At 42.7% G+C, this 27149-nt stretch overlaps 1 protein-coding gene across 1 annotated transcript in view; it reads left to right on the top strand.

Annotated features, from left to right (window-relative positions):
• Positions 1-358: 358 nt before the first annotated feature.
• Positions 359-27149, top strand: part of ALDH22A1 (aldehyde dehydrogenase 22A1) — a 188985-nt gene continuing 162194 nt past the window's right edge. Inside the window, exons 1-4 of the mRNA XM_087389274.1 lie at positions 359-815; positions 951-994; positions 10365-10463; positions 10660-10787. Coding sequence (XP_087245400.1) covers positions 704-815; positions 951-994; positions 10365-10463; positions 10660-10787 — 383 coding nt within the window. The 5' untranslated portion in view covers positions 359-703. The remainder of the gene's footprint in view (positions 816-950; positions 995-10364; positions 10464-10659; positions 10788-27149) is intronic.

Genomic DNA, 27149 nt, shown 5'->3' with positions numbered 1-27149 from the left:
TTATAATGCACATGTTTCATGACTTGGGAAAAAGAAAACCAAAAGAAGTAAATTAAGATATCAAGACTCTTTGAGGTAGCATCATTTCTCTCAAAAATAAAAAGGATTAACATGAATATGTTACTCTTTAATATAAAGCTGCCTTCATTTTTAACTCTCATTCACACATGCAATGATGTTTTTTAAAAAGCTATTCTAGTATATGTCCCGTGAAAGGCACCTCGATGCACGCTACCAATGCAAGTAGTATGAAGTTGGGGTGGTGCTGTTAAGTCAACAATGCAGAAAGAATCATACTAATAATAAGGCTCTCAAAAAACGTCTAAAGAACACAACAACAAAAGTTGTTAAAAAGGTCGCTTTGGAAAAGTTACACAAAAAAGGCGAGAGAGAGGCCTCTCAGCTCTCACACACACACACTTGATTTGGTTTTGTTGTCGTGGAAGATGCACCCCTGCCCTGCCCTACATTGCAGCCTAGTTTCCCAAGGGGCGGCATAGAGACGCAGAGCATATTTGATTGCGAGGCTTGGTTGGTTGAGATAGAGCATTGTCAAACAGGAAGCTTCCAAGAAAATCGCCGTGGATCATGCATTGGCTCTGCACAAATCTCGGGTGCGCGAGTGTGAGTAAAGGGGAAGGGGGCACCGAAACACAGCCGCTTCGACCTCCAACCAGCATTTCCGCTGCTTAGTGATACAGTGATGGAGCTGTGGTGGGCAATGCTGGTGCTGGCCGGGGCATATGGACTATGCCGCTTTCTGCTGATGCTCATTCCGCCTATTGTTCCTTCAATTGAGGTGGACGCTTCAGACGGTAATTCGCTGCCCGGCCTACGCTTTTGTGGTTGCATGCATGCCAAATTTGGTCGCCGAATCTTGTTTCGTATCTTTCGGGTGTTGCTGGTGCGACAACCTTAAATGCTAAGGCTCTACTGGCCTCTGTGTGTAGTGCTCTTGCGAGCAAGCCAGACGGACGAAGATGGCGACATTTACGTAAGTTATTCGTTGCTTCCTCTTAATAATCTAAGGAAGTCCTTTTACTCGCTGTTATTTCTATACTGAAGGGCTCTGCATGAGCTGCTATATCCGAGTTCATTCTTCCCTATTCGCTGGAACTGAATGCTTTGGTGAGTTGACGCTTAAGTTTACACTGAAGGTTCTCTTTTCTTACTCGGAAAGGGAAGCACAAAGATAAGGGTTGTTGCACTTGGCGTATGTCACCTTTGTTTTGTGCATATTTTTGCCATTCGTGCAAGTCAAATGTTTTTTTGAAGAAACCTCGGTCTTTTTTGCATAATTTGACCCATTTCATGTAAACGAAGACATCTTGATCATCTTTGCTGATCTGGAATGGTGTCTCAACCTGGTGGTGGTTGTCCACTTGGATCAAATATCTTCATTGATTATCATCCTTCACCTGTAGATTGATGATGTTTGTTGCATATGAAAATTGATGTACTCTAACTGTTTAAGGCACTGATGAACTTGGACTGGATGTCATTTATTTGAGCTATTTACGTACGAGTGTATCACTCAAATAGTAGATGTGGGTGCATCCCAGTCAGTCCCCATTCTAAATCCAAAAAAATGTACGTTTGGAGTGGGAATATGTGTGAATTATAAAGCCGTTTTAATCTCATGGAGAAAATACTATACAAAATCACTTTAGACCTACTCCTTGTTTCTTCTTAGGGATGCGTTTTTTTGCCGAAGATATTGAATGGCATGTTGATTGACAAGAAGGCAACGACACACAAAGGGGGGGGTGTGTGTTTTAAAACTCGTGTGTCCACTACGAAGGCATACTTGGAAATCTAATCGAGGAGGATGACATTTGGGCATTCTCCGTCCAATCCCAACTGTTTGCCCAGCGTGCATGTTGGTAAGCCATCATATGGCTCATACAAAAGAGCCTTGGAAAGCAGAAAAGAGAATATTCAGGCACTCTGGAAGCCGATCCCTTTCACAAGAATATTCACGTACACCAGAGGCATATGGCTTACGGTTTACAGTTTAGCTGTTGTGACTGTAATGCATTCAGCGATGGAAGCCAGTTAGAGGCTCATACAAATGAGCCTTGGAAAAGAAGCAAAAAGAATATGCAGCTTTCTTTAGCAGCAGATCTCATGATATGAGGTTGGTTGGCTATTGCGACTGTAATGGGTTCGACTATGAATGCAAGTCAGAGGAACTGTGATTAACAACTTCTAGATGGAGTACGTTGGAGGCAAGTTGTGGGTAGCTTTGTACACTCCATGACTAAGAGGCCATATATTTTGCACTGTTATATCCAGAAGAAATGCATTGGAAAGCTAGTAATATAAGATAGGTTTGCAGTGTGGTAGGTCTTAGTCTGTGAACTTGTTTGCATATTATGATTTTTATTGGGGGAGAGGTGCAAATAGCTGGAAGTCCACCATAAGATTTTGTTTTTTGTTGGCACATGCATTGTTGTTTAGAGCAGTCAGAAGCATGATACGTAGTAGTTTCATTTACAGGCATCTGCATCCATATTACGCATGATGCATTACGCTACCTAGCTAACTGATGTGTTGCCCTAGCACCTAGATTGTTTGCTTAGAAATGCTCTTTGGGGGAGATTAAAATTAAATTGCAGTTGTGACAAATGAAGAAAGAAAGAAATTTTATTATCATATTCAAAAGACCTAAGGGTCTATAAGACTTAAAAAAACCAGATATAATGAAAGCTAAGGGGTGGGGCCTCTAAAGTAGGCATCCACAACCAAGGCTGGTGTTTGGGATGGGAAAATAAAAACACTGTGCTGTTGCTGCCGCAGGAGAGTACCCAAATGCAAATGACAAAAGGGAGAGAGGTCCGTAGCAGTTGGCCATCCAATTTGCTAGCCACCTGAATGATGGGACCTGTATATGCTGTGGGACCCACTCCGCCGGTAAGCTGAGGATAGATGAGACGATCTCTGCTAGTAGCGGCTCTGGATCTGGTGAGGGCTGGCACTGTTGGTGAGGGAATCAGTAATGGAACCCTGCTGGTGCTCAGCCTGATTAGTCAGTTTGGGCCACGCCTCCTCCTCTGTAATCTCCAGGAGGTACCTCGTCGTCTAACAAGGGCTACCATCATGTCAGTGGTATGTCTTCCCAAGTTAAATAGTAAAGAAGAGATGTCTGTGGTACTCATGTGAGGGTTGACTTGCGGGTGAGTCTGTCGAGTCATATGAATAGGGTTGACTTGCGGGTGAGTCTGTCGAGTCATATGAATTTGCTGTATCCCGTACTGCCCTTGGTGTGAATCACCAGAAAAGAAGTCCGTGATTGTCCTCTGGCTGGGCTCTGATGAACCCAGGAGGCTCGCCTTTGTGCTCACAAGAGCTGTCTCTATGTCGTTGGGTCTTGAGGAGGAAAATAGGCACGCATCTCTGATCAGGATGGGCAGGAAACCTCTGAGTGGGCCAAAACTGCTCCTAAATAGATTGTGGTGCTGTCCACGGATCTCATAGTACACAGGCATCTGAATGCAAAGTGCTTGTGTCTCAACCTCCTGCATATCACATTCCGTCTCTCACATGGAATGCCCTCAAACTGTTGTGTCTCAATACGTAGCCTGTGAGAACATACTCGGTTGCCCAATCGACATCCTCAGTATACGTGGGAGATGGAATTGAGTATAGCCAGGGGGCTCGATAAAACCTCCTCTGAGATTTGCAGACAGTGATCTCTGTAAAAGCTGAGTTTTTTTGAAAGCTCAAGGGATGCTAGCCAGGTCCCATATGTGTGGAGCTGTAGGAGGTCCTCTTTGATGACCTAGTTCACCTCATGATAGGTGAGCGCATTGAATGAAGCCTCATTCTGTCCATATGGAGTCCTAGGCTTGCAAACCATCTGCGTTTCTGAGCGTACCAGCTCTTCTGATCCCCCTTTGGTAGATGAGGTCAAGGCCAGCCATGGTAGCCTGTGCTGTTTGAATGTCCTGGTGTCGAAATCCCTGACTCTGTGAAGGTATGTGACCACCTGAAAGGCTGCATCAAGTTGTAGGCATAATTCCCTCCTTATCTCGGGCCATGTTTTCCACCTGAGCTCATCTTTGCACCAAAGTTGTCCCCAGGTTTGCAGAACTTTCTCAAAGAGCTTGCTGGCCTTGGGGATATCATTGTCAGCTAAGTGTGAATCCCTGAAAATTGCAAAGAACGACATAGAGTCAATACTCATAAAGGCTCCGTTCCCTGAGAAGACAGCTTGGGATTTAATGGCCTCAAACGCTAACCAGAGTGATCTCCAAAGGTCACTACCTTTGATAAAGCAAGGTTCAGGATTACATAAAGTTTGCCAGCAAGGGATAATTTTTCCATTTAGGATCTCTAAGATGTCTAATCTTTGAGAGAGTGTCTAAGGAGGAGCTAGGCCCAAGAAGAATCTGGTTAATAGCTGCTTTAATAATCCAAGAGGCACCTAGTTTGTACGCTATGTGTTGAATATCAACAACTGTGATACCTCCCTCCCTCCTTCCCCTTGATGTAGACGCTCACTTTCCTGGAGAGGATTTGTTACTGTTTGGATTACCTCACCATAGAAAGGATCTGCACAGAAGGAAAACTCATGTAACTAGTCTGTGATGGACACCAGCACGACATGTAGAAAATTCCAATAGAACAGATGCAATGTGTAAGGACCAGCTTCCTTCCTGCCTAATTGGCTTGATATCCTCTTCCTTGCAAGCTTGTCGTTGAACCTTTGTAGAAACCAGTCCCACCTGTCTTTCATTGAAACTTCAAAACCCATGGGGATGCCTAGTACTCTGAGGACTGAAACTTTTGGTAGCTTCAAACACCCTTTACTTGCAAGAAGAGGTCGATTGTCTACCGATAATGTGCAATACCTGGTCTTGGTATGGTTGATTAAAGAGCCTGAAGCTAGGCACAAGATGTCCAGACACGCTAGAGCACATTCAATGTCTTGTTGAGTATTTCTAGGAGTTCAGTTTGTGTCATCTGCAAAGTGTTGGTGTACTAGGCATCCCTTTAAAGGTAGCTCAATCCCTTTGACTTTCCTTCATCCTCCTGCCACTGTACGAGCCACCCGAGCTATAGAAAGGAGCAGTAGGGCATCTGTGCCTTATGGATCTTTTAAGTGGGTAAGATTCTCACATTACTTCATTCACACAGCCCTTTGCCTTGGCACTTGAAAGCATAAGTTGTATAAAGGACACATAAACAAGGCCAAGTCCATGTCTTGAAGGGATTAGACTAGGAAGCCCCAATCTAGCTGGTCATAGGCTTTATTAAAATCTACTTTCAAGAAACAACTGTGCTTGCGAGTGCGTCTAGCATGTCTTATAAGTTTACTATCACCTCTAGTAAATGGATGCCTTTCATAAAGACCTTTTATTCAAGGAGAATCCATTTGGTCATTCTCAATTGAATCCTTAGAGCCCGTGCCTTCGCAAAAACTTTGGAACTGCGGCTCAGCATTGTTAGAGTCTCAAGTTTTGAAGTTCCTTTTTTGCTCCCCCCTTGGCGATCAACTTTATTATTTCTCCAATGACATGGGGGGGGGGGAAACTAGTCTCTACGCTTTGCTACCAAAGGAAAACTAGATAGTGTTTGACATGATCTCAAAAGACTTTGTAAAATTCTATGGGTAACCCATCTTCCCCTTGTGTTTTCCCATCTTGAGTTCTTGTGTTAGGTAGAATCTGTCCAACTTGATTTCCCTCCTATCATCTCCAACTTGTCTGTTGGTGGACGATGTAAATATTCCAGAAACTCCAAAAATTCACTGCTTGAGATCAACGACCATTTGATGTCCCATTTGCCCCGTGCTGACTCTACCATATTAAAATCTCTAGTGAGCGTAATCGTACCAAACCAGCTGTGGGAGCATACATAGAGATCATTGAAAACACATACCTTTTAGGTCATACTTGAGCGTCATGCACTTTCCCTTGGGGTAAACGGAGCAAAAGTGTGAGAGAATACCTATTGCTATTCCTCCCTTTTCTTCCTCATGATTTGTACAAAAGTAGTTTCTTCTTCTGTCCACACGCCTTAGTCTTTGCAACAACACCTTATTCTTAGGGCTAAGAAAATGGGAGGAGGGTGTTTTGTTCTAGCCGTCTAGCGAGTTCCAGACTTCTACTAGGATCTGTCAATCCACAAACATTCAAGGTCAAGCAGGAGATAGGTATACTTACCATTCTTTTTATTCTTCTTTTTCCCAGGACCTGGCACTTGAACTGGAGTTCCCATCTTTGACTGCTTTCTCTATTCCAAAGAATAACTTTTGCTTTGAGGTGGTCTTTAGCATGTGGCAATAAGGTTGGATGTCTTCCTTAGAATCTTTGTCCTTAGAGCACTCCTTCATCTCATCATCTTTCTTATTAATCTCCTCTTCAAATTCCTTGTACCGCCTCTCCAGCATAAAGTCCTCTTCGTTGTTCCTAGCCTCTTGAATCCACTCTTTGTCTCTTGATCAACACTGTTCAAGATATCAAAGGTGTTTTGGAGACTATCTTGTCCATTTTCCCCATCTCTAGGTAGAGATAAGATCTTTTCTTGCCCTTACTAGGGTCTGTCTCTTTGGGGGGACTTACCTCGATCCTTCGGATTCTTAGGAGTCCATTCCTTCTTTGAATCGATAGAGTCTAAGGGGGCTTTGGTTTGGTCTTTTCTTGAGGGCAGTTTTTAACAATGTGGCTTGAGAAGCCACAAAGGAAGAATGAATTGGGCAAGTTTTTGATCCTAGAGGTTGCTCCCCATAGACTTGACCATTCCTAGAGTGAATGACTAAGGAAGAGGGAAGGTCTTTGATCCACGGTCCACAGCAAAGGTTTGCTGCCTGATTGCACAAAGATAGAGGCAGGTCCGGAAGCTCTACTAAGGTCGATTTAGGCTTGTCTAGTGCGAAGGTAGGAAACCAACTCTCTAGATATAGAGGTTGATTTCTTATTGTCCAAAGATATGGTGGTGGACTTTGGCTGCCATGTCAGCAGTCTTGAAAAGGAAGACATGATATTCTTTCCTCAGGAATTTGACATTGGCCTCTATTAAGCCTTTTCTCACTCAGCCACGCTTCTAAACCAGCAGCGGGGGGTCTAGGACCAAGAAGGAATCCGATTTAAGTGTGGGTTTTAAGCCAAGCAATCGAATCCTCACGAAGGTGATCATCAAAAAGACTTATCTGGTTCAGCTGGGCCCTCCACTCCAGTTTGCTTTCTTAACATCTCTTTTTGTTCCCTGTCCAGCGGGGGGGGGGGTGTGTGAGGAAAGGTTTCCTTCTCACCATTCGTTTTCTTCGAAAGAAGGATTCAGTGGTTTCTGGTGCTTTATCTGACCGTTTTCCTGGGTGCCTAGGCAAGTGAGTCTGCTTGGTTTTGGGTTCCAAGATCACCCCATGTTTCTGTTGGGGCTCATTTTTCCATTCTGCGTTCTCCTTCAATAGTGTCAAGATGCCTCTGGCTTGTTTCTGTGATGTCAGAGAGTTGTTGTTTGATACCGGCTGGGAGGATTAATGTGGAGGGGCCTGTTGGCTTCTCCCAAGCAGAGTTGTCGCACCTTGGGGTCTTCCTCTGCTGTTGCTTGAAGCACTGAGTAGAGGAAGTGAGAGAAGGGTGCTGAAGGGCTCTCATGTATTATTAGGATCGCATATCTAGCTGCCTTCCAAGTGTGGCCCACATTAATGAATCCAAATGAGACAAGAGACTGTCCATGAAGGTGGAGTTATGGACCTAGAACGGTTCCATTGCCTTCTAACCCCCGAACTCACTCTTGTGTTTGGGTGTAGTATACAATCAGTAGTATCTCATTCTAAAGAGGTCACATATACAAACTTGTGATATTTGACAAGAGCTCTCTTTGGCACACATGAGCATGCTAATGGATATATGAAAATGTGGTTCTGTCTACTTGGCAGATATCTCCACATTTGCGAATCTTATTGCCACATACGCGTGCATGTGCCTGTCTTCTCCTACACCAGACGATTTTAGATTGCAGTTTTACTGAACTAGAATTGATCTTGGAATGAGCTAGTGAGAATCATCTTGAGACTGATGCTGAAAGGGAGAGGGTCAACTAGACCCTTTAGGATATGCTGAGAGCTTTTCTATGAACCACATTGAACAAGTGGTTGCTATTGCTAGAGTTTGCCTATAATGGTAGAAAACATTAATTTATATGGATAAGAGCCCGTTTGGATTAAACTGTCTTTTCAGACCAGTAAATCCAATTACATTTGGAAGTATCGAGAAAGTGCCTCATATTGCATATAATGTTGGAGATGCTAGCACATGCATAAGCAAATGTCGTCCAAGCTGGGGATAGAGGTAAAGCTAAATGCAGTACGTGTGCATGTGCCTATCTTCTCTTGCACAAGTCACAATTAAAGTGCAGTCTAACTGCACTAAGGATTGATTTTGGAATGAGCTCGTGAGAATCATCTTGAGACTGACAGTGAAGGGGAGAGGAAATGCTGAGACCTTTTCTATAAATCACATGGACCAAGTGGTTGGCATGGCTAGAGTTTGCCTATACTGGTGAAAACATTCATTCATATGGATGAGCCCATTTGGATTAAATTATGTTTTTAGACCAGCAAATCCAACCACAATTGGAATTATTGAGAAAGTGAGGGTATTGCAGATTATACTGATTGAGATGTTGGGGATGCTAGCATACGCAGACTCAAACATCATCGATCTATGGACAGAGCTAATGCTTATGCATATGACAATGGATGTTTTAGGGATTTGAGGAATAGGAAAATGTTATTAAGTTCCTCATTGCAGTCTTACAATAGGGCAGTTTGCTGAGTATATTCTTGATATCATGGCCGCCGTTTAAGTTTAAAAAAGCCTGGAAAAATGTTCTATGGATTGGAATTACCATAGGGTTGCAAGATGGATGTAGCAGTCATGTTTCTCCTTTACAATGGATTTTGCAGCCAAGTGGTTTACTCATTGAACATTGATTGTGTTGCCAAAGCAAGGCGATGTTGGAGAGTATAAATGAGCAAGAATCAAGGACGGGAAGAAATGCAAGTTTGAAATTGGAAGGTACCTGTTATGCTGGCTGCATGGTATGCGCTTTATTTGTTGAGGTTTTTTGGGAATCCCTCACCAGATTTGAAGAGCATACTGAGAGTTAGGAATCCCTCTACCAGATTTGAAGAGCATACCGAGAGTCTATCATTGAGGACGTGGATTCTTGAAGGGAGAATGAATGCTACATCCCATAAGATGCAACATGACCTCAGATAGATCAGTCAACAAAGGTTTTTACGGAAATGTGGTTCATGTAACCTGAAAGTTTTGAGATAGACGTAGTGCGGTTTAGTGTGTGTAACCCTCTGTTGTTTATGGATCAGGTTGTTATGACATCAAGAATCTTGCTAAATGATCCTTGACAATAGGTTTAAACATTCAGGGAAGTGAGAGTACTGGGTTATTTTTGAAGGTTAATAGAGAAGTAGGTATGACATCTAAAACGCTGGAGGGGCATATGGCTTGCAAAAAGAAGAAGAAAAGAGGGCATGGTACCAAATGGCATAGGATGCATGAGGTATGGGGCCTAGGGTCCAGGGGGTGACTAAGCGCTCTCAATTGAAAGAGCTCTTATGTTTGGCTTCGTGGCGGCTGTCTTTTGCAGGCCATTGATTTTTTGTTGTGACTCTTTTAATGGGTTTTGTTGATGGCCATTGGACTGAAAGATTCAACCAAATTTCTAATCCTCATATCGGATCATATCGATCTCATTTCTTCCTTGGCAATTGGTTTTGTATCTGTAAAAGAATAGATCCTAGAGAAAATATTGCATCTTCAATTTCAACATTATGTGAGTTCAAATGATTGCATAAGGTTGATCTCCCTAGATCAATTGATTAATCCTACTGAATTGTAGGACATGAAATGAAACTTACAGGGAATGCGTACTCTTCAATTTAATTTATCGTGTTTCTGGTTGTTTTTTAAAGTTTGTACTTTTCAGTTTTATTTGTTGTGTTTCTGGTCACTACATAGAAAGTGTTAGATGCTTTTCTAGGGACTACATATGCAGCTCTCATTGCTGCACCTTAAAGAGGTGTATCGACGTAGTTTTTAGTTAACTGAGCCAAACTGGCTCCCTTAATTTTGTTGGAGTTGTTTGAAGTTTCTGTGTTTCTGTTGTCGGTTTATTTCCTGTGATTGTAAGATGGGAAGACAGGTTGCAGCAGTTCAAACACTCCATTTTTTGTGGCATAGGGCTCTTTGGTAGCAGCACTAGAAAATTCTCAGACATAGTAGATTTAAATACTGGTCTATAATTAAACTTGATTGGTGTGATGAATTTGGAACCTATGAAATGTTAAGCTTCACTTGTCGTGACATTAGTGTGGTTGTATGATGCTGCATTAGATTCCAAGAAAGGGCGTAGGGTATGGAGACCGGGTGAATTGCTATGAGCCTGCCACTATGAAATATCTTGGCTTTGTCAAAGCTCTTAGCAAAGATGAAGTAAGGAACATTTCTTTTCACTTCATGTGCCTTACTCCAGTTCATAACGAAAGTGTTAGTTGTCTTATTGGTAGAGTCTTTCTCTGTGCAGTGGTTATGCCATCATGAAAATCAATTCAAAACCTATAGGCGGTTGCTCTCTCATCTTAAACATCAGACTCAAAGCTGATAAGGTTTTTCCCCACACTGTTTCTAGGTCAGAGATCATGTCAAGAGGGCAAGATTTGCACAACGTACATGGGCCAGAAGTAGTTTCAAGCAACGGAGAAGATTGTTACGCATTTTTCTGAAGTATATAGTTGAAAATCAGGAGCTTATCTGCCAGTAAGTCCATGCTCACAATTGCAAGCTCTTTCTGGGTTATGTGGCAGTGACTATTGTGTTCATTTATGAAAGGAAGTGGCAAGAATGTTTAGTCCTTTGGCTAAGATGCTTGACAGTATTTTTGTTTCCATTCTATCTCTCTTGCCACCAGTTAATAGCAAGTTGTGATGTAACCTTGGTTACCGTGCTGGAAATAGGAACAGGCATTACTATCTTTTGTAATCAACCTTATGGTAGCTTATCCTGCAATACAGTAATTTCTTGAACAGAAACCTGCCACAAATACAGAACACTATGTTTGATCGCTTCATGCCACCAGTTTGTTGAAGCTATCTGATAAAACCATGCCTCTATTTCTAAATCTTGTAAGCTTAATAATGGCAGGATTTGTATCCCCTTTAGTCGCTTTAGAAACATGCGTCTTAATACTGCATGAAATGTACTCATGTAACATATTTGGGACAGTTTCTCTTTCTTAAGGGCAAGCTTCAATTGGAAAGTATAATTAATGTATATGTATATGTGAAAGAAAATAATTGATAGTATTTCTGCCCAGCTAAAGGTGACAATGTGTCTCTGGCTGGAGCCAATTTAAAATAATGGGCATTGGGAACTGATCCTTGGCATGCTTTGTTTTGGTTTTCGTGATGAATGGGAAAACTTTATCTTGACCTCACCTATCTCTTTTTTTTCAAGTGCTGTCTAGCATTAGAGACACGACATGTTTGCCTCCTTTTTATTCTCTGCAGCTTGATCCTCCAGCCTGCCTCCTGCTTTTGGTCTGTTGCCCTGTTTCCTCTATTGCCCTTGTTTCTTGGTCAGAGCATCTTCTCCTTCCCTTTGTGTAACATGCAGGGACTAGCTGGGCGGAAACATAGATGAAATGTAGAAAGAGAACTCAAGCATGAGAGACTCTAGAGATCTTCCTAACTATAGTACACTGCTTTATTCATACCGATGGCGTAAATGTCCTGACTACGGTTGTTCAAATTGGCATACAAACTGAGCTGAATACTCCCCCTAATGACGATCTGACTGCCTGGCCTGATGCTGGGGAGCCCTCTGCCCTTGCCTGGGCTGAGGGGGAGCCCCTTGCTCTTGCCTAGGCTGAGGAAGATCCCTACCCTAGCCTCTCATGCAGTGTCGAGCTAAGTGTCCCATCTGTCTGCATCGGAGGCACTGGCCTGGAAGCCCAAAGACCTCAACTCTCTGACATAGTTCACCTCCATCCAAGGTCTCCAAAAGGATCTCCTTAGGAAGTGTGTCAGGGGTGTCCACAATCACTCTGAGCCTGGGGACCCCATCATCTGCGACCACTGTGGCTACCGAGGGAGGAGGAGACTCCAGCACCGCACCAAAACATCCTCCGATAGACTAGAGAATGGATCTATACTCCTTCGGAAGCGGAGCATCATCGGGAAGCGAGGTGTGGTGAGTTGTGTCCATGTCCGCGACTGTGAAGCCATGGTACCAAGGGAAGAGGAAGACCAGATGAGGACCAAGAAAGATAAGGCTATGCACGATGGAGTTTATGGTTTTCAATCTTATGAGTGACTATCGTGAGATTGAAACTGCACTATGCTGTGTTTTTAGAGGATGAGTTTTGGAATGTTCCTAGATTCATCTAGGTACAGGGCTCTACTCCACAAGTGACAAGGTGGTCTTTGGAGAGCACAGCTGGAGAAGGAAGACCCCTCTCCCATAGATGGTGACCTCCCACCTCTAAACACATGCAACGCTCTCACGGGCAGCTTGGTGACTCCACAAGGAATGCCTCCAGTGACGTCCAAACCTCCGCTAGTCTTACAACTTTTACTTAATAGGGGGTGACATTGAAAACCCTCTCTCAACCTATCTTCATGAAAGGGTTTCTCCACCTCATTGAAGCAAGCCATCAAGGTAGTTTGGCTAGCGAAACCCCTTTGAAGTACGTCTTCCAAGGTAGTTTCGTTGGCGAAACCACCTTGGATAGCACTTTTAAAAGTTACATAACTTTGACATCCAATGTCCAAATATAGTCATTCAACCACTCAAATTGATCGAAAAACCCCATTTGAGCACATTTAAGGAGTTATATTTTGGAAAATATTGCATATATAGTATTAAATATTGCATGTATTTTATGAGAGTGATCTAGAAGCCCAAGTTAATACTTATTTATGATAATTTAAACTTCTTTAGAAACATATCCATAAATATCTTGTTATCTATGCTATTAAAACACTAGAAAGCTCTTGTCATATTGATATAAATGTGTTTAATAAGTAAATAACCCCATTTGAGCACATTTATGGGGTTATATTTTGGAAAATATTGCATATATAGTATTAAATATTACATGTATTTTATGAGAGTGATATAGAAGCCCAAGTTAATACTTATTTATAGTAATTTAAACTTCTTTAGAAACATATCCATAAATATCTTGTTATTTATGCTATTAAAACACTAGAAAGCTCTTGTCATATTGATATAAATGTTGGGTGTTGGAAGCAATGGAAGCTAAATAATGGAAGCACAAAGGAGAAAAGCGGGATGCTGTAATAGATTGCTGCAAAACTGAAGGGTGGAGGCTCAAGGGAGAGCCAACATAACAAAACCCTAAGGCTAACTGCCCTAACTAGACTATTGTCCTAACTGACCTAGATGGTATATAAACTAAATGTACCAATAGTCCTAACTGACTATGAGACAGCATATTGTAGATCAGGTCTCGTATGGCATAGGTAAATCAAACAACCAACTACCTGCTGATAGAGAGTGACATCACATGTACCGCTGCCATCCTCAGAAGAGAAGTGAAAACCAGTCTCTAATGGTGTGGATACTGGCTTGCAATCCTCAAACCGAAAACGCTGCAAAAGCTGTCCAATGTACTTCGATTGTGACATCAAAATGCCCCCCTCACTGCTAGCAAATTGAATGCCCAGATAGTAGTGCAGAAGACCAAGATCAGACATAGCAAATGTCTGCTGCAAATCAATTTTAAAATCTGCAATTTGCTGAGCATGTGTCCCAGTTACAAGCATGTCATCCACATAAAGGACTAAAATCAGCAAAATCTGTCCCACGCTTGCGGATGTAAAGGGTAGCCGTTGTAGGGCTGTTCTGAAAGCCAAGTGTGAGCAAATGAGAATAAATTCTTGAATACCAAGCCCAAGGTGCCTGCTTCAATCCATACAGAGCCTTTTTCAAGCGGCATACCTTGCTTTCAGAACCTTCAACCTCAACGCCAGGAGGTTGGGAAACATAGACCTCTTCCTGGAAATGCTCATGAAGGAAAGCTGTCTTAATATCACATCAAGCTGATGTATCTGCCAATGAAAGTGGGCAGCAAAGGCAATAACAATGCGGGTAGTGATTCTGGAAGTGGGAGCAAAAGTCTCCTCAAAGGCAATGTCATGCTGCTGAGCTTAGCCCTTAGCAACAAGACGGGCTTTGTAACGGTCCACTGAACCATCAGCTTTCTGTTTGATCTTGTAAACCCACTTAGTTCCAATGGCATTCTTGCCATGAGGCAAATCACACAACTCCCAAGTGTCATTCTGATGGATAGAATCCAATTAAGCTTGCATGGCCTTCATCCAACAATCATTCTGAAAGGCATCTTGATGACATAAGGGCTCTTCATTGCATTGCTACCCACAACTCCGAAGTGTCATTCTGAGAATCCAATTCAGCTTGCATGGCCTTCATCCAACAATCATTCTGAAAGGCATCTTGATGACATAAGGACTCTTCATTGCATGCGGAAGCAACCAAAGCAAAAGCAACAAAACTAGCATGCTCTTTTCGGATAATTGCTCTCGTATGGGCTGGCAGAGGAGTATCTTGTTTGCTGTCTTTTAATGTGTCAAGGAGCCAACGGGGTACCTTTTTGGGCTCCTGAATTTCTGCTCTTTCCCGGTCAAGAGCCCTGTGCAAATGATCTTGATCAATGATAGGCATATCAGGCTGAATTTTTGGCTGCACATGTGGCTGCAAATGACCAATAGATGGAGGAGGTACAACCTCAGATTGAACATCATCCGGAGCATCGGATGGAAACAAAAGCATCAAGCTGTCAAATATGTATGGGGCATCAACAACGGGCTGTTTTTGACAGTCCAGCAAAGGCATAGTGGAATCAAACACAACATCCCGACTGACAAAACACTTGCTCGTGCGGGGCTGATATAGCTTATAGCCCCTGCTCTCTGAACTATACCCAAGAAAAATGCATTTAACAACTTTATCATCCAACTTAGTGCATTTCTGTGAAGGGACATGAGCATAAGCTAGGCATCCAAAAGTCCTCATGTGAGAAATGCGAGGCTTACGACCCGTCCAAGCCTCATAAGGTGTGATAGTCTGCAATGCCTTTGTAGGACATCTCTTCAAGATGTAATTTGCACACATGACCGCATCCAACCACAACTTATTAGGCAAATGTTTGCCTTTTAACATGCATCTGGCCATTTCCATCACTAATCTATTCTTCCGCTCAGCCACGGGATTCTGTTGAGGAGTATAAGGCACCGTGCATCAATGATTAATGCCACGGGAAGCCAAAAAAACAGCAAACTGTATTAATGCGAGCAATCTGCAGTCCACTCTCATTCTCAGCCAAGGCAATAAAGTGCTTGAAGCATGAAGAAACATCAGATTTGGATTTCAATGCGAAAATCCAAGTGTGCTTGGTGAAATCATCAATAAAAGTAACAAAATAGTAGAATCCCCCAAGAGCTGCAACCCTCATGGGCCCACAAACATCACTATGAACCAGATAAAGCTTGCGTAAAGCACCAACTCTCCCATCCTTGGGAAACGCAGCACGGTGCATCTTACCAAGCAAGCATGGTTCACAAACATGTTTGGTAGGCATATGCATTTTGGGAAGATCCACAACTATATTTTCCTTATATAACTTTACCAGGGCTCCAAAAATGAGGTGTCCAAACCTCTCTTCCCACAAATGAGTATCTGCCATGGTAGAATCAATAGCAAAGGCATGTGCATCGGCAAGTGCAGCATCATCATTTGAACATTTGTCTTAAGCATCAAGTCGATAAAGACCTCTAGACAATATGCCAGTCAAAACCATGGTAAAGGCATGTGTAGCATCATACATTGCACACCTCACACCATCAAAAAGAACCTGAAAGCCACATGTAGCAATGGCTGAAATAGAAATGAGGGTCTTACGAATGCCTGTAACATAAAGCACATGCTCTAGAGTGACAATACCACCAGAGATAGAAGTAAGAGCAACTCGCCCAATACCTTTCACGGTATATGATGCATTATTGGCACATGTGACACTGCCCCCCTTAGATGTAAGCTCTAATGAGTCGAATAACTTCCTGCAGGAAGTGATGGGCTTGCTAGCACCACTATCAAAGAACCAGGCATCACGAACATCTGAAACGGCCATACAAGCATCGTGAACATCAGGATTATACTGACATGTAACCAAGAAAGTCCAATTCTGGTCTTGTGCGAAATTAGCGTACTCATGTCAATCTTTTACAGTAGAAGAACCAGATACTGCAAGACCAGTCTCTTTCTTTTTCTTTTTAGATGCTATGCGCTTCTTGCATTCATAAATATCATGCCCAGATTTCCTGCAATAATTACATCTCTTCTTCTTTTTGTTATCCCCTAAAGAAGTGGCACCATGTGAATGATCAGCATGGGAATGAGAGGGCTTTCCAGCTGAAACCTTGCCTTTGCCTTTTCGTTTGTGATGGGCAGCAAATGCTTGATCAATAGCCATAGTAGCATTGCAATTCACACGACTTTGCTCCTCCTGAAGAAGAAGAGCAACAAGCTGGTCAAATGAGAAATGATTGGCATCACCCTCTGCAACCAACCTCAATGTAGTAGTAAAGCCTTGATATGAATCAAGCAACCCATCAAGGGTATTAGAAACCAGCTGAGAATCAGGCATAATCTCATTAATGTTAGCCAACTGCTCTTTCAAATCCTTCACATTAGTGAGATAAGCATCCATGTTACCACCCTCATCAAGCTTTTAAATCTTTCAATTGCCTGCGAAGATAGGCAACCCTCGCCTCATTCCGCACCTGATACAAAGATGCAAGTTGATCCCATGCTTGCTTAGCTGTCTTGCAAGACCGAATACGAGGGATAATAACCCGTTTTACTAAAAGAGCAATCAAGGCATGTGCTTTGGCATCAGGACCATCCCATTGAATTTGCTCCTGTGAAGGAGGCAAAGCACCTAGAGCAGGAGGTGTAGGTGTCCTAGCAATAGCATTAGAACCATCACCTAAAGACCCATCACTTGAAGAAGCAGAGGCTGTAGGTGTAGCACTAGTAACAGTGTGTGTAGGCCTGGCCTCAGAACTTGAAACATTATGCCATAGATTCTTGGCAACCAAAACATGTCCCATTATGTATCCGCTTCCCTCTCTTTTGTTTCCCTTCCTTTGGTTCAATCACTCTGCCATGTGCAACTTTCCCCTCTCCCTTCTCTTTTCGTGGCCAACCCTTCTTTTTTGCTTCCCTTCTCCTGTTCCTATTGCTCCCTGTTTTCTTGGCCCTTCTATCTTTTCCCTCACCATTTCAACGGGGAGACTTACTAGGGGTAGTTTGACACCAAGCCTTCTTCACACTCAGCTTTAAATTTGTGATGTAGAGAGAGCGAGCGGGAGGAGCTTTCTAGTAAGGTGTCTGATTTGCATAACAATGTTGGTGGTGAAGGTGTGGTATATCCAAAGGTCAAATTTGAGAATGTTTGCTTAGGTTTGTTCTATTTTGGAGTCCGTCTACTCTTATGTACCTGTTTAGTTTAGTTTAGCTCTAATATATATATGTGTGTGTGTGTGTGTGTGTGTGTAAAATTTGTTTAATATATTTTTCGTCCCAAGGGGAGGTATTGGCTAAAAACCCTAAAGCATTTGAGCAAGCAAACGCCAATAGGGGCAATAATGCATACCCAGACGAAAATGTCGAGCTGCCACCATAGGAAAGGGCATCAGCGAACTTGTGTCATCCAATACATCTGCCACAAGAAGAATACCCTTGGACTATATAAAATAAGAGTGTTTGGGCTCTTGCAAGGCTAGAGGAGCAGCAAAAGCCTTTGACTAGTGAATACTTTCAGCACGCAAAGAGTTACCACCTAGAGAAACCTGACCAATCCATTTCAAATGGGAGAGTATGCTTTCCTAGTCAAAAAGCATCCGACTGGCAAAGGGACAGCCCTGAATTTTGCCCTCAATGTGCCCAAGGAGGTAATTCCATTGTGTTGGCTCCCAGTAGCCATAGCCATATATACTGTAGTATTAATCTTCAATAGCAAATGACAAACCATAGTAGCCCAGGGCTGAACATCATTTTTACCTTATGGGCTAGGATATGCAAGTGAATATTAAGAATATTCGGGCCCCCGTGCATTTTTGGAGTGCATAAATTTTCCATAGAAAGAAACCTGAGAGCCTTGCGTTGATGATGCGACTTCTAGAAGAGTTCTATAATAGTAGACAAGAGTTGATGTCCTTCTTAGACAAGAGTTGATGTCATTCTTTGGACCGCCATACTACTATGGTCTACACCCATTTTTGGGCGCTGATGACATCAATGGGGATGTCATAGTAGCTAGTCCCTGCTATGCATGATGGAGTTTACGGTTTTCAATCTTATGAGTGACTATTGTGAGATTGAAACTGCACTATGTTGTGTTTTTAGAGGATGAGTTTGGGAATGCTCTTGGATTCATCTAGGTATATGCTTCTGCCGTATAAGTGGACATGCAAATTTCACCTTGTGAAGTTTTTGTCCAAGTTGCGGCTTGCTGGTATTGCAATAATTAATTCTATCTTAAATGGTGTGTTGCCCTCGCTTTCTGTATTTTCGGCACAAAGAAGGAATTCCGCATAGGCCTGTGCCACAAATGTTCTCGCATTAGGGATTTCCAAACCTTGCAAATCACCCACATCCACCAGATGATCCATGTAGAGAAGCATGGGATAGAGTAGCAATGGCATACAACAATGCACTCAGAGGACAACCTTGCCTCATAGAAGAAAAAAGGGTCCATTCATCAGGAATATCTCCTGAAATGATTCCTGCAGCCTTGCTGTCTTGATACAGCTGGTAAATGCTCCTTGAAAGAGCAACCCTTATCTGTAAGGGCCCTTGGGCTTTGTTTTCGTGTTATGGGGCTTTCTATGATCATTGCTCCAAAGAAAATGACGGTCTTGGCATAGAGGAGTAACTTCAAGAGGAGACGATTCTCTGAGTGACCATGCTCAGTAAGATCTTGATAGAGGGCTTTAGCATCCACAACGTTCTTGCGAAGAGAAGGCAAATAGGTTTTACCACAATCTCGAATGACATGCTGCATTCGATATCCACGCAAAGCCCAGATCAACATGAGCCTGTGCCCAAAGCGGAGCAATTGCATCAGCCATCCTATCTTGATAGGCATCATGCTGCAAGTATTTGGTATTGACAATAAGCAATCTTTTGTCCGAAGCATGTCATCTCGCATGTCGAAGAAAGAAAGCTTTAACCAAAGGGGGCATGATCAGAGTGAGGGAAAGCATAGTCTGCCCACATCATGCATGTAAATGCAGCATATTGCTAAGCATTAAGCATGTGCTAGCGATCCAAGTGCCCTTGATAGGCGAAGCAAACGTTATGCGGAAAAGTATAGAATGGGAGAATTGGCTGCGTCTTTTCCAGATATCAACAAGTGTAAGCTGAGAAAGAAAGTGACTCCATTGCATCCTTTCCGGTGCAAGCATATGCGTTTGCCCCGGGCTATCATCGGGCTGAGGTGCATTATTAAAATCACCACAAAGAAATGCATTTTGCCTCCAAGGATAGTTTTGCATTTCTTGCCAGACAACAGCTCTCCTGTGTGAGGCATAAACCAAAGCAAAAGTCAAATACCTCCCCATACAATAAACATTGAATGACAATCCACCTGCCTTGCGGGTCATTGAAGGCCACAAGTGATTTATATTCATTATTACACACACACACACTTTTTTTTTTGTGGGAAGAAATCTTTTATTGCTGTAGAATAATTACATTCATAGTTACTTCAAGAACAAAGTAGCTACTACTCAACTAAAGATCTCAGTATAAGCTGTATACACATCCTGATCAATCAAACGAGTCTGAAGACAATCGTAGAATGATTGTTGCAGAGAACGTTTGAAGAAAAGAAAGGATGAAAATATTGGATCACCAAAGACTCTATGATTTCTGTCCATCCATAAAGTCCATAGGGTCCAATAGCACACCCATACAAAAAATAAATCAAAACCCTGTCTCTGCGGATGGAAACCAAACAACCAAAAAAATCTGCCAAAAGTAACAGTAGGAAATCGCTGTTGAAGCCTCTGTCTGATGAGAGCAATGAGATCAGAAGTATTTGGACAGAACCAAAAAATGTGAAGCACTAATTCAGTAGAGTGCTGGCATCTGTGACAAACAGCTGAAGCAATATGCCTGTGTGCGAGTAACTGTCCGGATGGAAAAATGCCAAGGAGAACTCGCCATAGGAAAAGCTGTTGTTGAAGAGGGACTTTGTAATGCCAAAGGAGACGCAGCCTTTTTCTCCACCACTTCATTGGACGATCCATATGCCAAACAGTATTTGCTCTATGGGAAATCCAAGGTGGAGGTAATAACACTTTATACAGTGATGACACTGTGATATGTGAGAGCTTAAAAGGACGGGCGTATAAGGAAGGAGGGCGTAAAATCCAATCCTCAAGCCGATTCTGAAGTTCCAAATGAGGTACCTGCAAGTATGGTTGGAGCATTGCTGAAATTTTATGCCATAAAGGACAATAATGAGCTCCCAAGCCATATTTGCGAGCAGCCATAGAAAAAGATAAAATTGTGCCATCATCCTGAAGTACATCCGCCACAAATGAAATGCCTTTGAAGGAGAGAAAATAAGAACGTCGGGGTTCTTGTATGGCCAAAGGAGGAATACTTTAGACCAAAAAATATTCTCTACCCTCAAAGAGTTGCCCGAGAGAGAGTCCCTGCCATGCCATTCCAAGTGGGATAGAATGTGTTTCCAATCAAGAAGCAGACGAGAGACAAAAGGGCATCCTCTGATCTTGCCTTGGATAGAGCCAAATAAAAAATCCCACTGGGTAGGCTGCCAATTCCCAAAGGCAAATGTATGAAGATGTAATAAGAGAGAGCGGATCATGAAAGCCCAAGGCTGATCTCCTTGCATAAACTGTATCATCATTTCCCCTCTGTGAGCAAGTAAATGCATTTGAATATTGAGAATGTTCAGACCCCCGTGCATCTTTGGAGAACAAAGACGATGCAGAGAGAGTAATTTGAGACTTTTCTTGCCATGTTTTGAACGCCAGAAAATTTCCATGATAGCTGACATAAATGAGACCAGATCCGCCTTAGTGAACATAGTGAGAGGCAGATAAAATTGTATGTATGCTATCAAAATGGATTGTGTAATTCGCAAACGAACATGTAATGGCCAAGTTGCAAGCTTCCAATATTCAAGTTTTGCCCTTAACTTTTCTAGCACCCAATCAGTTTGTTGTGAACAGGTGAGTCCCCAGCCTAGAGGATAACCAAGATGTCGAATGAATTGAGAAGCGGGGACAATTTCCCCAGGCCACAGAAGGTTGTGCCATTCCTGTGCATGTAACGGCAGCAATTTTGATTTCTGAAAATTTACCCGAAGGCCAGCAGCCAGTCCATATGTGGAAAGAGCATGCATAATCATGGACAGATCAGCCCGAGTATTTTTTGGAGTAAAGAATGAATCATCAGCATATGCCTGAGCAATCATGCTGTGACTGCCAAGAATCTCCAAACCATGCAACTGGTCAGTGTCCAAGAGGTGATCCAGATATTGAAGCAGTGGATGAGTGGCTATGGCAAAAAGTAAAGCACTCAGGGGACATCCTTGCCTGACAGAACAAGCAAGAGTCCAGGATGGAGAAATATCTCGTGAAAGTATGCAGGCAGCTTCACTATCTTGATATAGCCAAGTGATGAGTTGCTGCATTTTTGTGCGAAAACCCAATGCCTGCATAGTCGATGAAATAAAATCCCACTGAACAGTATCAAAGGCTTTGGCAATATGAACTTGCAATAACAAAACATCCTGCTGTGTGTATTTGGCATATTCAATTCCAATGTAGGCATTAGCAATGTTATCAGTGATATGCCTACGCGGGACAAAGCCATATTGAGCAGGATGCAACCCATCATGTAAGAACCCCTTTAGCCGATCAACAATCATTTTGGTAGTGACTTTGTAGATTACGGGCATAAGAGTGATAGGTCTCAAGTCTGCCAAAGACTCACAAATTTGTTTTTTGGGAAGGAGTTTAACAAGACCTCTCTTCCATGTGTCCGGCATTTTCTGATTTTGCCACGCAGCATTCACCATATATAGCAATGAATGCTTCAAAATAGGCCAATATTCTAGAAAAAACTCGACTGTTAAACCATCCCATCCTGGGGATTTCCATCTGCCACATGATTTGATCGCATCTGACAGTTCCCTCTTGGTAAAGGGTTCCTCCAATTCTAGAGCTCGAGTAGGGGAAATGATAGGAGAAACATGTCGCAACAGTAAATTTCGTGCAAGCAAAATCTGTTGCGAGGGAGGAGCTGCAGAGCCAAATTGCTGAGAGAAATGATGCACACAAACAGAAGCAAGCTGTGACCGTGAAGTAGTCCATGATCCATCAGGCATAAGCACTCTGCAAATTTCTGTTTTGATTCTCCTCTGATGTAAACTTTTGAAAAATTTGCATGGCATCCCAAATTGCAGTTCTTTCTCTAGAGGATTGAGGTGCATAAACTGAAGCAAATTCAAACACCTCTCCTCTAATAATGCATTGGAGAACAAGCCATCTGCCTTTGTTGTCATTTAAAGCAATGATTGGTTGAAGCTCATGTTTGATCAGAAGGACAACCCCTGAGAAAGAGTGCTCCCCAGCATAGAAAATATCATATCCACAGTAGTGTCCTGTCTTGCCTGCATAAATATGTTGGTTGTGTTCTTGTAATGCCACTATGTCAGGCTGAAATCTGTTGATGTACAGCCACACAGATTTCCATTTCCTACTGTCACACATGCCCTGGACATTGAGTGTAAAACATTTGATGTAAGCAGTCATATATACAAATATTTATAGTAATGTAACAACTATGTACAGCAGCCAAATTTATGAGGTCAGCCTTGCATTTCTATCTCAGGGTCGAGGCCTCGCCCCTGAGAAAAAGTGGCCGTCTGAGAAGTAGACAGCAAAGCAGCAACCTCTTCTTCAGGGAAGAGTGTTCTGCTGGCTGTTACTGCAGCCCATGTAATCCCAATCCCTGTATTTCCGCTAGAAGATGCACCATTCCAAGTGCGGGGGGGTGGAATTCTTCGAGCAGAAATAACTTTTCTTGGACTTTGCCAGCCATCAGTTGAAGGTTGCTGTCCTTTGGTCGAGGATTGAATAGCAGGAGGTGAATGTGAAGTGAGATTCCCATTGGGAGCCATTGGAGCTTTGCCTTTATCCTGACTCCTAGAAGGCTGTCTACTGCTTTTATTTTTGTTGGCAACTGGAGCAGGAGCATCTTTGGTAGGCATGTGAACTGACAAAGTGGCACGAGGCATTTTATGTTGATTCATTGGACACTGTGAAGCCATGTGTCCAAACTTTTTGCACTCAAAATAGGCCCTTGCAAATAAACCCCAATTGAGTTTTTAAAAAGCACTTCCCATGTTCACATTATTCACCGTGACTGAATAAGAGTCCGGTGTGGGATTATCAGTATCCCAGAGAATGCAAAATCTGTTTGAATTGCCATTTGGCCGTGGTGGGCAGACCACTTGAGCTAAAGATGCTGCAATTTTAGGCAGAAGTGAGGCCATACATTGTGGGAAATCAACAACTTCAACCCAAACCGGGCATCTGTGTCAGATTAAAGCCTGAAAGTCCCTTGTGGGAGACCATGGCAAAACATGCACCATTTGCTGCCCAAAAAAAAGAGGTGAATGTTCCAAAAGCATTTGTCATGATAACCTCAAAAAAGCCCCTGGCTGCATAGTGTACTTTACGAACAAAAGAGCCAGCCAATGTGCGTGTCAGCCAGTTGCCTATCTCTGCAGCAGGTGGCATCTAGCCTGGAAAAAATAATATGACTGCATTCTTAGCATACTCTCTGACTGGATCCACAATTTCATCGACCTCAACCATGAGGCCAACTGAAGGAACCGAGTCTTTCCACTCTTTCCTTGTATCTGCAAAGCCTTCATGCATCAGGTCATGCTGACCCTCAACTTGCTTTTGCTTCTTGCAGGGAGCGGAGCGCTCCTTTTGAAACGTTTTTTCATATGAATATTCTGCGATGAAAGGGAGCTCAGAAATGAAGCACCTGTAAAAGGGTAGTGGAAGCTAAAAAAACCAGTCCCATAGAGATATCCACAGGGAGCCCGCAAGAGAGGAGAAGAAGAGTATAGCTGGTGAGGAGATAGCAGAAGGAAAGGTAAGATTTTGGCACAGGACTGTTAGGGAAGACACCAGAGCAAAAAGCCCCAAACCTGTACGGCAGGAAGTACGAGATTGTACGGACGATGCTGAGCTATACGGAGGTATATACGCTCTGCACAAAGAAAAGCCTGACTGTACGGTGGTACGGACGTGGTACGGGAAGGCTGGCCTGTACGGACGACGGACTAGTGTACTGAAAGACGAAGACGTACGGACGTAGGGACGCTATACAGCGACCGTACAGATGTACAGATAGGGCTACGTAGGTTTCCTGGCGAGGACAAAACACAAATCGACGTACACCTCACCGAGATCGTAGTTACACAACGCAAGCAACGCAGACCTGTACGGAACAACCGTACGATCTGTACGGGAAACCGTACAAAAGTCACGACGGTGACTGGAGGGCGCCGGACTGTGACAAGCTCGCAGAGATTGCACGATCGTGCTCCTCAGCTCCTCTCTCCCGCTCACACCACACACTTTTTTTTTTTTTTTTTGTAAAACCAAGATACTTATATTATAAAACATTCATTTACATCCAGGCCGTGCTCAAAATAGAGCTACAGCCCTATCCATCAGAAACAATAAAAGAAAAGTTGAATACAAGAAACATCCAAAATAAAGACTGCCTTAATGAGGCTCTGAAAAACTCATAAGGATGCTGAAGAGGAGAATTCAGATATGCTTGGATGCGCTGCAACCAGAGGGTCCATAAGGCCCAGTATCTGATCCAGTGGAAGAAGAGAGAATACTGTGACAAAGAAGCTGATAGTTTGCCATACATCCAGAAAAACCTGTAGAACCTGTGTGCTGGAAATCTGAGAGATAAAAAATAGGAGATTCTATCTAGAAGGTCTCTGGAATATGAACAAAACCACAATAAATGCGGAATACCCTCCGATGCAAGGTGACATCTTGGACAGAGAGGTGAAGCTATTCGTCGTTTAGCCAATTTCACTCCCACTGGGAGAATACCAACAATACATCTCCATAGGAATAGTCTTTGCTTCAATGGCATTTTCAACTTCCATATCATTTGCAATCTTCCTTTCCACCAGGCTAATGATTTGTTCAGATGCCATAAAGAATTAGCATGATGGGCAATCCAAGGAGGAGGTAATATTAATCTATAAGCCTGTATAGATGTCAATGACTGCAAAGGCTTAGAAGAAATGCTTGGACTTGAAGACTGAAGGTGCCAATCTTGAAGCCTGTCACTGCCATTCAATGTCGGAATCGGAACCAGAGGAAGTAGGAGATCAGCAATAGCTTTCCAAACAGGTCTATGATGCATTGCCAGGTTGTATTGTCTACATGCTGCTGGAAAAGGGAGAATATTTCCTTGCATATCTACAACGTCATCAATGAACCGGATACCCATTTTCATAAGATTGTAAGCTCTGATGGGTTGTTGAACAGCAAGGGGAGAGGAAAACACAGCACTCCAATGAATACTCTCCAATCTGAGTGATGATGCTAGAGAAGCAGGATGAGGAGACCATTTGATGTGAGAGAGTACTTGCTTCCAATCCTGAATCAAGGAATTAGAAAATGGACAACCAGGGATTTTACCTTGAAATTTTCCAAGTACTACTTCCGATGGATCTACTATCCAATGTCCATAAGCATGTGTGCGCATCTGACCACACAAAATTGCTAGCATAATAGACCAAGGCTGCTCTTGTTGAAAGAATGTTTTGAGCATAGTGATCTTTCTTGCCAACACATGATATTTGATGTTTATTATATTCAAACCACCATGCATTCTGGGTGAGCTTCTGGGTGAGCAAAGCAAGTCCATTTTGAGCAACCGTAAAGCTTTTTTATGAAGCTTGGTTTTCCAAAAAATCTCCATGGCTTGAGACATAAAAGATGAGAGATCTCGAGATGACCAATGTAATAGAGGAAGGTAGAACTGGACATAAGCTAGAACAATAGACTGGACAATTCGAAGCCGTACATGCAGAGGCCATGTGGAAATCTTCCAATATTGTAATTTGTCCTGAATTTTGTTGAACACCCACAACATTTGTTGCTTATTACTGATTTTCCAGCCAATAGGATAACCCAAATGTCTTACTATATTTTTCGGTTGAATAATCTGGCCTGGCCACAGAATAGCATGCCAATCACAAAGCTTGAGAGGCAAGAGTTTTGATTTCTGAAAATTAATTTTAAGACCAGCTGCCAACCCAAAATCTGAAAGGGTATCCATCAAGAGGCGAATCTCCAATGGACTGTTCTTTAGCATGAAGAATGAATCATCTGCATAGGCCTGCGCTATGAAGGGTCGTGAACCAGAAATCTGAAGCCCCTCTAGCTGTCCAGTATCAACCATGTGATCCATATAAAGAAGCAAAGGATGTGAAGCGATGGCATAAAGCAAGGCACTGAGAGGACATCCTTGTCGAACCGAACGTTCGAGAGTCCAAGACTCAGACAAATGTTTCCCTATACAGCATTGTGCAGTAGAATTTGAATAAAGCCAATATATGACATTAGATAGCTTTGGCCCAAAACCAAGTTTTTGCATGATTTGAGAGACATAATCCCACTGTACTGTATCAAACGCCTTCGCCACATCCACCTGCATGACCAACACATCTTGATCTGAATATTTAGCATATTCCATTGCGATAAGAGTGCTAGTGATATTGTCATGTATGTGCCGTCTTGGAACAAAACCATATTGCCTAGGATGAAGTCCATCATGAAGGATATCCTTTATCTGATGTACCAACATTTTGGCAATCAGTTTGTATATCACCGGCATCAAAGTAATTGGTCTCCAGTCATCCATAGTCTCACAAAGAATCTTTTTGGGCACAAGCTTAACCAGACCACGCTTCCAAGCTGAGGG

Source organism: Dipteris shenzhenensis, chromosome 18 (assembly GCF_047967505.1).
Source record: "Dipteris shenzhenensis isolate YYH24624 ecotype China chromosome 18, Dip_SZ_1.0, whole genome shotgun sequence".
Lineage (NCBI taxonomy): Eukaryota > Viridiplantae > Streptophyta > Polypodiopsida > Gleicheniales > Dipteridaceae > Dipteris > Dipteris shenzhenensis.
The sequence above is the reverse complement of the archived record's forward strand: the minus strand, read 5'-3'. Positions and strand labels throughout refer to the sequence as shown.